The 15,379-nt window shown below is 42.1% G+C and overlaps 1 protein-coding gene and 1 long non-coding RNA gene across 16 annotated transcripts in view; one reads left to right on the top strand and one right to left on the bottom strand.

Moving 5' to 3' along the window:
• Positions 1–7,873, bottom strand: part of LOC146512465 (calcium/calmodulin-dependent protein kinase type II subunit gamma) — a 42,009-nt gene extending 34,136 nt beyond the window's left edge. For 4 of the 15 annotated variants that reach the window (XM_085169737.1, XM_085169735.1, XM_085169732.1 and 1 more), the window contains exons 1-2: positions 7,621–7,872; positions 5,489–5,583 (exon numbers count right to left, since the gene is read on the bottom strand). In XM_085169737.1, coding sequence (XP_085025863.1) covers positions 5,489–5,583; positions 7,621–7,685 — 160 coding nt within the window. In that variant the 5' untranslated portion in view covers positions 7,686–7,872. Of the gene's footprint in view, positions 1–4,429; positions 4,502–5,488; positions 5,584–7,620 lie in introns of those variants that run through there. The other 11 variants (XM_085169733.1, XM_085169734.1, XM_085169731.1 and 8 more) reach the window with 5 other exon arrangements.
• On the top strand, positions 5,577–14,972 carry LOC146512466 (uncharacterized). The gene is made up of 3 exons (XR_014875641.1): positions 5,577–6,972; positions 9,834–10,022; positions 10,125–14,972. It is a non-coding gene; the product is annotated as an uncharacterized LOC146512466 (long non-coding RNA).
• The last annotated feature ends 407 nt before the right edge of the window (positions 14,973–15,379 follow it).

Below are 15,379 nucleotides of genomic sequence, written 5' to 3' on the forward strand. Positions count from 1 at the left end.
TAAATACTGTAAATCTTTTTTCTGTCATTTAATGGTCGGGCATTGCGCAGCTACAAGCATTTCACCCCCCATGTCATACTGTGTATGGTTGTGTGTGTGTGACAAATAAAATTTGAATTTGAATTTAGTTAATTGAGGTTTTTATAGAAAGATATTTGCTGCTGTATATATTACTGTTGCTGCTCTAGAAACTCAGTTTAGTTACTTATGAATATAAACATATCCTATTATATTTAAAGCCAAAGCTAGCCAATAATTTAATATACAAGATGATTAGAAAACCCCCAACCACCTCGGTGCTCTAACCCCAGCACCTACGCTCTCCATAAACCTGGGAAAAATTATGAATTTAAGTGTAGAATTTGTTTGTTTATTGTACTTAATATTGTCATAATGAAAAGCTGCAGACTTCACATCGTGAAAGCCTACTTTCTTTGCTTTATTCAGCTCTATTTTTTTAACTTGCTGAAGATTTGTTTGTCCGTCCTCCTGCACCGTGCTACAATCTCTTTTCCACAAACCTCCCTGTTGTCTCGCTACAGGTGTAGATTTCCTCATCTAAGAGAAAGCGAGTGAATAAGGGAGAGACCTGAACCACCTAATTACACCAGTGACGCAGGGCAGAGACAGACAGACAGAGAAGGAGGGAGGATTATATGAAACGTCCATTTGCTAGAGGATCACAGCTCCCCTATGTGTGTCTGTGTGCATGCGCACAGAAGCTTCTGTGTGTGCGTTTGTGTACAGCCGTCTACCCTGGTGCAGTGTCACTGCAGTGCTCACTAATTCATTCAATCTCCTTATTTGTTGGTGCGAGAGTATGTGGTAGAGGAAGACAGGAAAGAGAGGGCTGGAGGGTAATTACTGGCACTTCCTGCTGCTCTCTAATTGGCCATCTGCTTTGCCATGGGGCGGGCCCACAGCCATCTTACATCAGCTGAGAAGGATGGAGAGGACCTGACACACATACGCACACCCCCCTCTTTCTGCCACACAAAGCTGACAATCTGACTGAAGGCTTGAGGATCCAGTTCAATCTGTTTCAGGCAAGTTTACATCCAAAATGTTAGGATGGGAAATACTGACAAAACGATGGAAACGGTGTCAGTACTGGTTACAAAACCTTATTTTAGGAGTTCATTATTTCAGATAAGTTTTTACTAGAGGTGGTTCTGTGCTGCTCATTTTTCCTAAACTTGTGGTTTAAGAATGAAAATAATATACGATACAATTAAAATGTAAAACTATTTTTCCTGTTCCTTGAAAAGTATGGCAAAACTTGTCCTATAAAGTAGAAATGTTCTCAAACAAAAAGCACACATCAAGTAAAACACATGTACTAATTCAATAAGAGACACACGCACAAAAAAGTCATCATTAAATAAGCCGTGCTACACACACGCAACATGTTGCTCAATATGCTGCTTCTGAGAAATTATCTTAAAGCCACTATCAAAAAGAACGAGAAGGGAGACATAACATTGATTCGAATGTCACTGGGATATATATATATATATATATATATATAAAACCAGTTCCCCCAACAAAAGGTTTAAAAAGCTTTTGTCTTATAATACTTACCTACTATGCATGTGAGGTTTTACCTCCATCTCTAATAAGCATGGTATTGTATGATAATAATTAGAAACGTCTGCCACCACACAGCTGAAACAGTCTCGAACCTCTACTGTGTGCACGTGTCAACGCAACATGATTGGCTCATTTTTCCCCCCAATCTGACCATTTACTGCCTCCTTAAGTAAAAGCATAAAGGGTGCTCAAGGGAGTCTGAACTGTCATTTAATTTCCCTACGTCATTCAGTCAGAAAACATCGCTAATATGCAATCACCAGCCACTTTATTTGTTACACCTTGCTAGTACTGGGTCGGACCTCCTTTTGCTTTCAGAACTGCTTTAATTCTCTGTGGCATAAATTTAACAAGGCCCTGGAAACATGCCTCAGACATTTTGTTCCATATTGACACAACACCTGTTGCACTACATCAAATAGCTGCTCTATCAGATTGAGATAAGGTGACTGTGGAGACCTTTCGAATATAGTGAACTCATTGTTTAAAAACAAAAATGTAAAAAAACCCAGATGATTTGAGCCTTGTGACATGGTGTACTTTCCTGCTTGGAGGCAGCCATGAGAAGATTGGCACACTGAAGTCATAAAAGGTAGGACGCTGTCAGCAGCAAGACTTAGAGAGGCTGTGGTGTTTAGACCAACCTTTTAAAATGGTTTAGTACTAAGGGCCCCCAAGTGTAAGAATAGCCCCCTAAACTATTACACCAGCAGCCTAAACCGCTGTTATAAGGTAGGAAGGATCCATGCTTTCATGTCGTTTACATCAAACTCTAACCCTACCAGCTGAATGTTGCAGCAGACTCAGACCAGCGAACACTTCTCTAATCTTCTTTTGCCCAATTTTAGAGAGCCAGTGTTAATTGTAGACTCAGTTTCCTGTTCTTAGCTGATATGGAGGACACTCAGTATGTTCTTCTGCTTCTGTAACTGCTTTAAGCTTCCATGTGTTGTGCATTTAGAGATGCTCTTCTGCATACCATGGTTATAACAACTGTTTATTTGACTTTATGCGTCTTTCTATCAGCTTGATGCAATCTGGCTATGCTCCTCTGACCTGTGGCATTTTCACACCAGTCTCTGTAAACCCTAGAGATGGTTTTCTGGGAAATTCCCAGTAGATTTGTGAAATGCTCAGACCAGCCTATCTGGAACCACAACAATTCTACGTTCAAACTCCCTTGAATCAGCTTTCTTCCTCATTCTTATGCTCACTTTCAGCAGGTTGTCTACATGTCTAAATGTGTTGGTTTGCTGCCATGTGATTGGCTGATAAGAGATTTGTGCCAATAATTGGTTTAACAGGTATACATATCGTTCTGTAGGCAATTTCAGTGATTTAATACCTTTCATATTTAAATAAATTTACAGATTGGTGAATTTTTTTAATATATATTTATGCATCGTTTACTTGAAAACCATTTTTTTGCTCAATTTCTGTAAAAAGAAGAAGAAGAAGAAGAAGAAGAAGAAGAAGAAGAAGAAGAAGAAAAAACTCATGGAACAAAGAGATGTTATGAAAAGTAATTCAGAGTTCTAAGCCTCCTTCAGAGAGAAAACAGATGAATCTCACTAGTTTTCTGTTAACAACAACAGTAATAAGTGACTCTGGCAACAGGAGATGAGCCATGAACCAGCGATGAAATTGCTGAGCAATAAGTGCAATTTGTAAAATAGAGCAAGAGAAATCATTTTACTGGAACAATAATATCGCCCCAGGCCACTAACTGTAGGAGGAGAAGAAAAAATATTAAAGTAGTATTAAAGCAGACCATTTGTGTCTCTCTCTCAGACACACACACACACACACACACTGTTGCTGCAGACAATGCAGCAGCCATCAACCTTCCAGTCACTCCAATCAACAAAATAAAACAGAGCATTCATACTGCGCAGATAGACTCATGCTACGCCAGTGCAGATTTAATACTTTGCATCACTTTGTTACATTTTTCACAATTTACCTCACAGTCTGTCATTTTAATTAATTACACGCACAAATCTTTGGCAGCCAAACAAACCCCTACCCCACTTAGCTAAAGCTGCCAAAATGAAAACCTCCATTTCTTTACAGTGAGAAGCAGGTGGGTGTCACTGCCTACTGCGCATGCTGCTGCCCACTTGCATCCATCCCAAAGGGCCTGTGGACAAAACTATACCACAGCCAACTCCCTACATTTATCTATTCCCCCCACTTCCTTCCTTCCTGTTTTTTTGGTTTCCTTCCTTCCTTGTCTCCTCCTCCCCCCCCCCCCCCCCAGATTACTGCAGTGTTTACCAGAGCTTTGGGAGACTTACCCACCAGGCCATGCAAGAGGTCAGACTTGCCCTATTGGGCTTTAAAAAAAAAAAAAAAAGGACAGACAAAAAAAAAAAGAAGCCCCACCCAAATCCTACTGGGCAAGATGCCTGCTCACGCACCGGCCTCCTGGTGTGGACGCTGTTGTGTTTGTGTGTAGGTGCATCTTGCGTCAGCAAGTCAAGACAGCCTACTGCAATACTTCTATTAGCACCAAATTCTCTAATTCATTCCTTTGTTCAGTCTATTGCATCTCCTCCTCAGTCTCATTTTATCTCCCTCCCCTGGTGTGGAGTGTCACCAAGTTTCTTGCAAGACTACACTGTTGAAAATCTCCTCCTCCTCTCCTGGCCAGCTTTCTTCTCCCCTGGCAAAAACACACATACGCACAGACCTACATTGTACTCCATGCCTCTGCAAAGAGCCAACAGTTTTCTGCTGAGCCTGTACTTTTCCTTGGTGGGACATTAATACTGGTAGCTGCCCTATGTGTACGCTTGATGGGAGGGATAGAACAATAACAGCATTACAACACACTCACACAAAACAGACATACTCCATTAGTATAACTCCCGCTCTCTGTCTCCCTTTTCACACAGACACACAAATGCCATAAGACACAGACAACAACAGGGAGGCGCCTAAGGAATCCGTGGGGTCTTAGTGGTTGATGAGATACATTTAGCGTAAGTGGATTAGCCTCAATACAAACCAATCCCCCATTGCAGCAAGACGAGAGAAAGGCAATGAGAGAAAGGCTGGCTGAGAAAGAAAGAAAGGCAAAGGTGTAACAAAAGAGTACAGAAAAGGAGAACAAAGGAAGCTAGGTGTGTGTGTCAATACCAGAAAGGAATCTGCAGCACTAATTTGACCCATACAAAACTGAGAAAACCTGAAGTCAGGGGAGGTCTTGACATAGTGACATAAGCTCCCGTCATCATTGCAACATTACACGCCACACCATGCATGAGCATGTGGGTGTGAACGTCTGCAGGGAGGCACACAAGTGAAGCAACTCATAAAATTCAGGTGTGGACTGTGCAGCAGCAGCAGCAGCGCCAATCAATTAATTGTACAGCGGCCGTCTGCTCGCACCACAGAGGAGCGATTGAGAGTTATTTAATACAGAGTTTCTAAAGAGCGTTAGAGAAGATTCTGATAAGAACTCCCCACGGACACAACGACCCAATAAAAGATTTCCTCTGCAACTGGAATCATGGGACTTCTGTTTCTGCACAATTTCCAATAAGCAGGATTTTTCTAGACAATATTGGGATATTTTATAACTTCAATATCAGTGGTAAGCCACAGCAGGAGGTGATGAAAAAACAAATCAGTGACAGAACTGATTTTCAACAACACTGAATTTATGGGATTTATACAACGATAAGGTGAAGTACCTTGATTTGTTAAGCATTAGTGCATTGGATTAGCCACAAGCATGAATTTAAACCTGTTATTTCAACTACAAACTGCTTCTGAATATGGTTTTCCGTGGCATCGGTGCGTACAAAGAAAATAAGCTATACTGCTCAATATTTATCACAAACAAAGCAAACGCACATCGGTGTCTGTGTCAGTGAGTGTGGTGTTAGCATACCTCTTGCAGACAGCTTCTTAGTGTTGATGATTTTTGCAGCATATTCCTGTCCTGATGATTTCTTTACACACCTACGCACCACTGAAAAAGCTCCCCTAAGAAGAAAGAACATAAACAACCAAAAATCAGTTCCATTTCAGACGCTGCCTCTCTGGCACGCACACACACACACACACACAAAGTGTGACATTTGAAGCTGCATCTACATGTGGCAGTGGTTTGTTGTGAATACTAACAATCTCACCCTTTCCCCCCTTCTCTGCCCGTCTCTCTGTCTCAGACTCAGTTTTTTTTTTTTGTTTTACAGCCATCATATACTACATCACTATAACAGGGGCAGTCAACCTGAAAAGGTGAGACAATCAAGCAAACCAGCAGTCATAACAAGCTTCTCAAGCAGCTATGAATATGAACGACCGAGTACTTTCTCTGATCTCTGATATGCACACAACACAATGCAACCTACTCCCCCCAAGAGGAAATTCAATTTGCAACAGGCAGTACAGAGACTGGGCTGCGTTTCACACAACAATCGTCAACATTTAATACATTCACACTCACAAATGCACTCAAACATAAAAGGAAGTGCACACTACAAGACGCCTGCCACTCTGAGGAGTTTCATATTGACCTAGATGAATGCTCGCACAGTGGCTCTGGTGATTCTGAGTCTGAGCAGTTACACAAGATGTAATTACACATGGTTTTCATAGCATCTGGACAACCTGCAGTTTCGGGCCCTCGAGAGTTTCCCTAAAAGAGAAGAAGGGCTCCTTTTTTTGTTTTGTTTTTTTCTAATGCGGTGGATGATATATGGAGGGCTGCTCCTTTCTGCTGCACACTGCTCCTGGTCTCGATGATTAACCAGTAAATGAGAAGCGACAGGTGACACAAGTACAAGTCCGTGACTTGACATTAATAAGCTATGACGGAGCAAAATTCATTATCAAACAGGTGCAGAAAGATAAGCCAGGGTAAGTGGTCGGTCTGGAGGAAGATCAGGGGCAGTGGAGAGAAGATCTGTAGATGTGTGTGTGTGTGCCAGTGGACTGGCTATGTAATCAGTGCCATCGATTACTGTCAATTACAAAGGACAGAGTGGAAGTGGCAGTTGAAATTAAGGGCAGTGTATCTTTATACGGCCAGCGTCGCCCTGCTGTTGATTTGAGGGATAAAAGCCTTAGCCGGCCAAGAACAGCAGATGCTGTCGCTGCTGCTGGAGCAGAGGAGGTAGCAGTCTGATTTTTCTGCCGTCATCAAAATACCGAGAAAACACGTCATGCCTCTTACACAGTAAACGCCAAATTGCCCTTGTAACCACCCAGAAATCACAGATCGGCTCTCTTACGGAGCCTTAACAGCGATTCATTTATTGATAACATGATGGAGGGGACAGCTGGTGCGCGGAGCTTATAGGTATTACAGTGCAAACATAAAAGCGGCAGAGGTTGGACCGAATAACTTCCTCATTAACTGATCCAGGGGTACGTAGCGTTACTCAACACAGTAACACAAATCATCTGCAGCTGCTTGGAGAAGAAGAAAAAAAGAAAAAAGGGAGGGGGGGGGTCGGCCTAGTTAGCTAGCGACCACAGCCTTAGGTCGAGCCCGCACAGAGCTGCCAGCCCCGTGGGCTGGTGAAATGTCACAGGGCTACGTCTCCGGCGTCTCTCGGGGCCCGGCTGACGGGTCAAGCAGACCAGAGAACACCGGCTACCAGACGCGGAAAGGCCAGCAGCTGCTCATACACCAACATCTGCGCCTTCTGCTCATCCCTACCAGCGATTAAAAGACGCAACGCTAGTCGGCTAACTCGGCCAGTTTATCAATATCAGCGTGGTAGCTCCCTGGCTAGTAACTGAACGTTAGTGCGCTCTTCCCGTTACTGCCCGAGCAGCTGTTAGCCTATAGCAGCGGTTATTTAGCCTGACTGCACTACGACAATAGTACACGCCTGCTAGCATGCACTGACAGACCACTAAAAGCAGGCAGCAGAATTAAGTCTACAAGCAATTTTGGCTAACTATCACTGCTAGCTGGCTAACCAGAAATAATATGAGGCGAGGTTGCGGGGGTGGGGGACAAAACGACAAGACAAACACGATGCACACTGTAACGTTGAGGCTGCTTACTTCCCGAGCTCCTCGTATAGCTGGTACTCATCAGTAAACCGGGTGGAAGTAGCGGTGGTTGCCATGGTTGGAGCCGTGAGAGGGGAGCCCGAGCCTTGGGGTACGACGGCGGCAGCTGCAGCGGCAGGCTCTCGTACAGGGTCCGAGAGGAGGGTAGCCTAGCCTCCAATACTAAAGCACCTTTCTGACAGGCAGGCAAGACTGAAGAGAGGAGAGAGGCGAGCAGAGACGGAAAGGGAGGGGCTGGCTACAAGAGGAGGAGGAGGAGTGATGATGGTGGTGTGTGTGTGTGTGCGTGTACGTGTAGTAAAGAGGTGCAATCCTCGCGAGAATAGGCTCGTGCAGCAATGAGAGCGGGGCCTCCAATTCAATGAAGTCACTGAAAAAAGTGGGGAGATGATGGTGAAATGTTCTCTCAGTCATTTAGATTAAATAATTCATCTTTTGTCATGCAGTGGATCTCACAATGAGATGCTGCTAAAGTGTACAAGAGCCACGTGACGGTCCAGAGAAACAGAGTTGGCATCCAAGATCCGTCTCTTCTCATTTCTTTCAAAAAAATATTGCAGGCAACAAGCAGCAGCGCTTTTACTGCACCGGTCGGGATACACCCATCACTGGGTCACACCTCACTGCAGCAGAGTCAGACTGTGACACACACACACACACATTCATACACACACGAGGCATAAGTTCACACTCAAGGAATCAATATTGATTAATGCAGGTCTTGCTCTCAACACAGGAGGTCGGCCTTCCTGAACAACTGAATTGACTTTGCATTTGAGGGGAGTGCATGTGCATAAGAGAGATAGGGATGGTTAATGGGAACAGTGTGACTGCTGTATCAGGTTTCCACTGACGAGCATCCACAGTGTGAGGGCTGTTGGCTTGGCGGCGCTAAAAGACGGTGTCACAAAGATCCAGAGTGCCTCTCTAAATGTTTAATGTGGCATGAGTGGGAGGCCATCAGAGGACAGGCAAGGTGGGGCTGGAGAGTTACAGTTAGAGGGCCTCTGCATGTGAGCAGTTCAGCTCAGAGAAGGGACAGCAAACAGCACACAGACACAGTCATAAGAAAAAGAGAGCAAAATGGTGATTTCACTTGAAAGTCTTTATGCGTGGTTGTCAGCGTGGGAACGCAAAAGCTGAAAACGCTGAAAAGTTCAAATATTACGAGTGGAGCCAGCTGAATCGGCGATGGAGAGCATGAAAAGGAGGCCGGCATTTATGTGCGAGCGTGTGCATGTTTGTGTGTTATGTGGAAGACAAACGAGCGCTGCATTGTAGGCTACTGGCCCTATGCTGCCCTCCTTTTCCTACGTGCTAACCCCGCTGCCTCTCCTCCTCTTCCTCCACCTCCTCAGCCTCCACAAAAGTTATATAATGGTGAACTCCTCAGCCTTTGTTATCTCACACCAACCACACACTACGCCTTGCCCGCTTCATGAGAGACAGAGGAGTGAGGAGAGAGAGAGAGCGAGGAGAAAGTGGGATGATTTCTCATGAAGAAAAGAAACATAATCTGTGATTTTTCACGTTTTATTTTCAGATTGTAACAGTCACGCATATGCACACACTGTGCACTTTATATGCGTGTGTTACCTACTGTAACGCTGACACCGACTGACTGTGACGTCTCTCTTGGTTTTGCAATGAAAATGGTGCATGAAGGTGGCAGCTATTTATGCTGACATCTCTTATTACTCCCATGCCGCCCTGCAGGGAAAAACAAAGCACTCAATGTCTATGAAATTGCACTCAATCTCAAAGGAAATGCTGAAATATCATCATATTATAACATGTTTCACTATACGCATTAAAGGCACTTCAAAGGTTTCCCTTAGTTAATGTATAGCTGCAGAAATGTATTTAGTAGTTCTTTGTTAAAAGCACCAGTTGAGGTTCTGCGGTAGTCAGAGACAAAATATCATATTTCTGTTTGTAGCAGACTCTCATTGCTAACTGAAGCTGTGTTTATACCCAGAAAAGACTAACTGTGTAATCAAAGCTTGAGTAGCTGCGATACATTTAGGAATGAATTTTCCTCTGTTGTGACTAATGAGGGTGAATATGCCATCTGTTACATCATCACAACTGAGAGGGTGGATGTGGCCAGAAGCTGAGTCATGACACTCCCATTCTCCACTGCTTTTGGAGAAATAATCCGACTGGGGGAAGTGAATGAGTAACACTCTTCCTTCCTTCAGCAGATACTGTAGTGATGCCCGCGAGCAATAAGCTACCGACCCCCAGCCGCTCAGCAAATCTGTCGTTGATGGTCGTGGCTGGGCTGTGCAGCGCCTGGGTGTCAGTGTGAGAAGCTGCATGGGCGAAAAGCAGGGTGTTGCTGATGAAACGCCAGTGTGCTCTGTCAGCTCGGACAGGATAAATAAATAATGGTAAGTTTGTGAAGATCACAGCAAAAATCAGGGCCGACATGTACTCGGCTCCTGTTCTTGATGATTACAGAGTTTAGTCATTCTGTGTTTCCTTCATTTCAGGGAGCGCTGCTAGAAATTCAAGCTCTGCTGACTCAGCCTGGGATTACTTCATGTGGACTATATCACTACCTATTAAAAAATGAGCCATGAGCTGCAGTATCGGTCAGATGTTTACACACACTCATCACAGGCATGAATGTCATGGTAATTTGGGGCTTTTAATGGTTTCTTGGAACTGCTCTTTTTTACAAAATGGAATGATTGTACAGCATACATCTGTAGTGCAAAAGGTTGAATATATTTTGCATTTTCTCCACACAGTATCAAAAGTATAAATACAGGTTCAGATTTATACATACACTCACTAAGTGGTGCTGACAGTTCTACAGTGTCTTCTAACTTAACAAGGCCAAGGCCTCTTAATTCCTACCACAACTGGTAGTTTCTCTTTGCTAGTATAAAAAGTATTTGTTTGACAGCTCTCTTTGGATTGACCAATACTCAGAATGATGGGGAAATCCAAGGAACTCAGAAGAACAGTAGATTTACGCAAGCTGGGAAGGTCTGTTCTAAACAACTGAGGATTCCAACATCAGTTCAGTTATGTACAATTGCGGCTGTACATACAATCGGGGTGGCTGTAGCTCAGGAGGTACAGAAGGTCATCTACTGATCTGCATCTTGGTGGTTGGATCTTGCTGCTCCAGTCTGCATGCCAAATATCCTTTGGCAAGACATTAACCTCAAACTGCTCTCAGATGCATTCATGGGAGTATGAGTGTGTGCAAATGTTAGATAGAACGTACTTACGTAGAAAAAAAACATAGAAAAACCATAGCCTGTACAAATGGGTGAATAAGGCAAGCTGACGTTTTCAGCTTGGAGTGCTCAGGTAGAGTAGAAAAGCGCTATACAAGAAATTTACATTTATGTAAGTAGAATTGATTTGGATGTACCACCACTTTGCCAGAGATCTGGAAGAAGACCCAAACTGTTACCCTCAGATAAGAGGAAATTGGCTAGGATGCCAAGGCTTAAGCCTGCCATGAACTGAAAACTGCTTGAAGAACAGCATCACTGTCCACAGTGAAGCAAGTCTCATGACTGAGAGGTGCCCCTGGTCCAGAATTGACATCTTCAAGCTAATCTGATAAGACAAAGATTGAGCTATTTGGCCGCAATGACAAGACGTATGTTTGGAGGAGTAACGGGGAAGCCTTTAAACCTAAGAACACTGCACAAACTGTCAAGCATGGCGGTGGTAGCATCATGCTCTGGGGCTGTTTTGCTGCTAGTGCTACTGGTATGTTGCACAAAATGGATGGAATAATAAAGAAGGAGGACTACCTCGAAATTCTTTAACTTCACCTCAAATCAACAGCTAGACAGTTGAAACAAGGGAACAGTTTTGTGTTCCAACAGGACAATGATCCCAAACACACATGAGACCTGGTTTTTGAATGGATAAAGGAGGCTAACAATGAGCTTCTGAAGTGGACTTCCCAAAGCCCTTTGGAAAATTTGTGGACTACACTTAAAATTGGTGTTCATTCCAGGAAACCAGTACATTTAAAGAACTACACCAATTCTGCTGAGACGAGTGGTTGAATTCTAATTAGAATTATTCCACAAGCTTGTTTATGGCTACCTCTGCTCTGGTTGAGGTGCAACTTGCTAAGGGACATTAACCCAAATATTAGAGTAATGATAGAAAATCCAAAATAGCCATATTATACAGTATTTATACTCCATTTTTATACTTATATTTTCAGCATGGTCAGTATTTTCATTGTTACCTCCCTCACACTTTTATTTAAACATAAATCTGGATTGGTTACAAAAGTTATTCATTTGTAAATGTCGACAAAGTTGATAAGATTAAAGGTGATAAAACAGAAGAAGATACTGGATGTAACCCCATTGTGCAGCCCAAAGATAAATAGACATTGTGACATCACCTGCTGGTTTTGGACTTTGTATTTTGAAGCCTCAATTTTGTGGAGCCAGAAGTGATGAAATCTGGATGAGAGGCAGGAATGCTAAGTTATTGGGTAATGCCTACAAGCTTTTTTAACAAGCAACATGCACAAACATATGTACATATGTGCTAATTAGTCCGAAGTAACATGCAAGTATACTCACCAGCTTTGTAGATGTTAAGCACCCCACAGCATTCGGTATTACTTGCCAGATAACTCCATTAAAAATGCTCCAAAATACACAAATACCACAAACACTGTGGAAAGGTCCAGTTCACTGACTCTAATTAGCTAAGCTTTTCAAGTGTAACTCAAGGATAAGTTATACAAACATTTCCCGCTGTGCAGTTATTATGAAAAGGGAACACTAACCATAGAGGCTCAAACCATTTTTTATTCCACTCTGTTATCAGGCTTTTTAAATGCAGTGTATCTGGACATCTTAACATGGGAGTCTATGGGAATTAACTCATATTTAGAGCCCTCAAGTGGCCATCGGTGGAAGTGCTGTTTGTGTGTTCGGCATAGCTCCTTAACAGCTCCTTAACAGACCATTAGGTTGTTTTCCACTTCAGGGAAAAGGATCTAATGGTCGTTTTGTGTGGCCTGCAACTTCATGTGTGTTTCCACGATGGTACACTGTCCTGTAGGACTGTGTGTGTGTGTGTACAGATCATCATAGAGTAGTACCTTTAATATTGAGAGAGAAGAGAAAATGGAGACAGCTGAGATGGGCCTGGAGTCTATGTTTTTATAAATGGGGAGCACAAAAGAGAAATGTTTTTAAATCTCTCCTGTGTTAAAGCAGCTGCCGCTACATTAGCAGGCTAATTTGAATAACCTTTGCGTGTCTTCATCGTAGCCGAAACACAGACAAACAATGACCTGAAGGGATATTTAAATGCTGCGAAAAGGGTTCCTGAGGGAAAAGGTTCCAGGTACTTTAAATGGAAAAATAACTACTGGTTGTCCTAGAAAGTTTATTCTCGTCTTCTGGATGTTGAATTTTTTAGTGCAGTGTTTTCGGATGATAGAGAATGCATAAAGACTGTAGGTTGTGAGAGGTGGGCACATTTTATTTTATGGTGGCCAAGCCCATTATTTGGTTATGCTAATGTACATTTAAGCAGAGAGCCAAAAAATTTCAAGTCAACTGCTTTGAGATACAGGGCACTGAAGCAGTGTCCTTGTCACACTGTACTTCCAGTGTAAATTATAGGGGAAGGAAAAGAATAATGCAAAAACACATTGAAAACTTTGATTTTTAATTCCTGCTTTAGTTGGTCTTCCTCAAGCTCTGCTTAGAAACACTGTGGACAAACAAAGAGGGACAGTATTTGATGATTGAGATATCAACTCAGATAAACATTGCACATGTATTTTATATATATACACACACAGCAGCTCTCGACAGCAAAATACTTGCGAGTAGATGAGTAGCCTACAGTTTTTGCATTTTAAGATCATCAAAAAAACTTTTAATGTTAGACAAAGTTAGTTAAAGTTAAAGTTAGACAAAATGCATTTTTTTAAATATGATGTCATTTGTGATCAGAAACGAGCTATCCAAACCATCCTGGCTGAACAAAGGAGAGATGGTAGCTGACCAAAAAGAAAATCAAAATAAATAGCTTAAAACTCCTAATCAGTAATTGTGATTTCAAGTATTTCCTTGTTCTTTAAAAAACAGCCTTTGACAATGATAATGATAATGATATTTTTTCTCTGGGGGTTCTTGTTTCTTTGGCCTGCATGAAACAACATGGTAAGAACACTTTAGAGTGAAGCAAGATGCACATTTTGTAATCTATCAGAACATTGTATGTAAACGCAGCAAACACCTACCATCACATTCTTAAAGTGTCAAATGTAAGTGTAAATAAGTCTTTATTTGTTCTCCTTCACACCTTTCTTTGACCACATGACGTCTTCCATCGAGGGCTGGGAAATGTGGTTATGAAAAGAATGTAGGAGGGACATTTTTGACAAGTCAACTGCACCCTGGAGTTTTTGTAAATTAGCAGAAGTTGGCCCCCAAATGAGGTTCTGTAGGGTCTTGACATCACTATATATAAAATGATCTAAGATGAAAAGTGTACAGAACTGAATCAGTTTAGGCTTGTGTTCTACACACTTTTAAACCAACAGTACACAACTTGGACTTTACTTCCATCTTGTGTTCAACAGAGAAAACTGCAGCATGAAGGAGGGGAATAAAAACATCTGCAAAATGCAGCTTTTCACAGCACTGGTGACTTACTGTACACCACACTAGTTAAACACACACGCACAAGCATGCCTGAGAGAAAGAAAATCCAAAATAAATTCATGCTTGTGTCCCCAGTTCTTGTTTTTTTCTTTTTACCTTTTTTTAAGTCATTAAAGATGAATGCTGTACAATCAGTCCAGCCATCAATGACGAGTGTATGTAAACGTGACCACAACTTTATATTGTTCTAACCTTTCAAGAACTGCCTAGAAAATAAGCAAACAACAAAACAGTACATTTGCAGTCATAGATCTTATACAGTCGATGTCATTTATCTACTTATTTTCTGCACTGTCAGTGCATTCTTTGTTCATATGTAAATGTCACAAAGTTGATAAGATTAAAGTTGAAAAAGAAGAAGATACTGGATGTAAATCCATTGCAACCCCTCTGTGACATCACCTGCTGGTTTTGGACTTTGTATTTTGAAGCCTCAGTTTTGTGGAGCCAGAAGTGACGGGATTTAGACGACAGGGTGGCGGCTGATATCAGCTACTGCCTTTTTGTTTGTGTAGTTGCAACTAGTTGTAACTAATAAGTGTCTCGCCAAGTGACACTATAAACTGTATCATTCAAAACACTTATGCCATTTAGTTCATTTTCAGCAAAACTAGACCAACCTCAGTTTCAACAAAGACATAAATGAAGAATCACACATCAACACTTTTTTTTTTTTTTGCCTGTCCTATTTGGTTCTTTAGCCGTCAGAATTGTTGTCTGAAGACCAACAAGGATACCCAATGGATATATTTTGCCAAATGGATCATCATGGCATTGCCGTATTGGTCCATTTGATCAACCTTTGTTTTTATTATTTATTTTATTTTATTTTCAGTTGTTACAGACGGGACAGACATGAGTGAGGGATAGGAAAGGGAGAAAGAAAGAGGAAGGAAAAGAAAAACAGAAGGGGAGAGGGACAGTGAGAAAGGGGGGGAAAAAAAATATCTCCGGGATCACCTGTTGAGAGAAAAAGAATAGAAAACAAGCAAAAAAAACAAAACAAAGCAACATACTAAACAACACCATCGCATTAATATAGCTAAGTGTAAACAGCAGTAAATACT

The sequence above is a fragment of the Neolamprologus multifasciatus genome, chromosome 8 (assembly GCF_963576455.1).
Source record: "Neolamprologus multifasciatus chromosome 8, fNeoMul1.2, whole genome shotgun sequence".
Lineage (NCBI taxonomy): Eukaryota > Metazoa > Chordata > Actinopteri > Cichliformes > Cichlidae > Neolamprologus > Neolamprologus multifasciatus.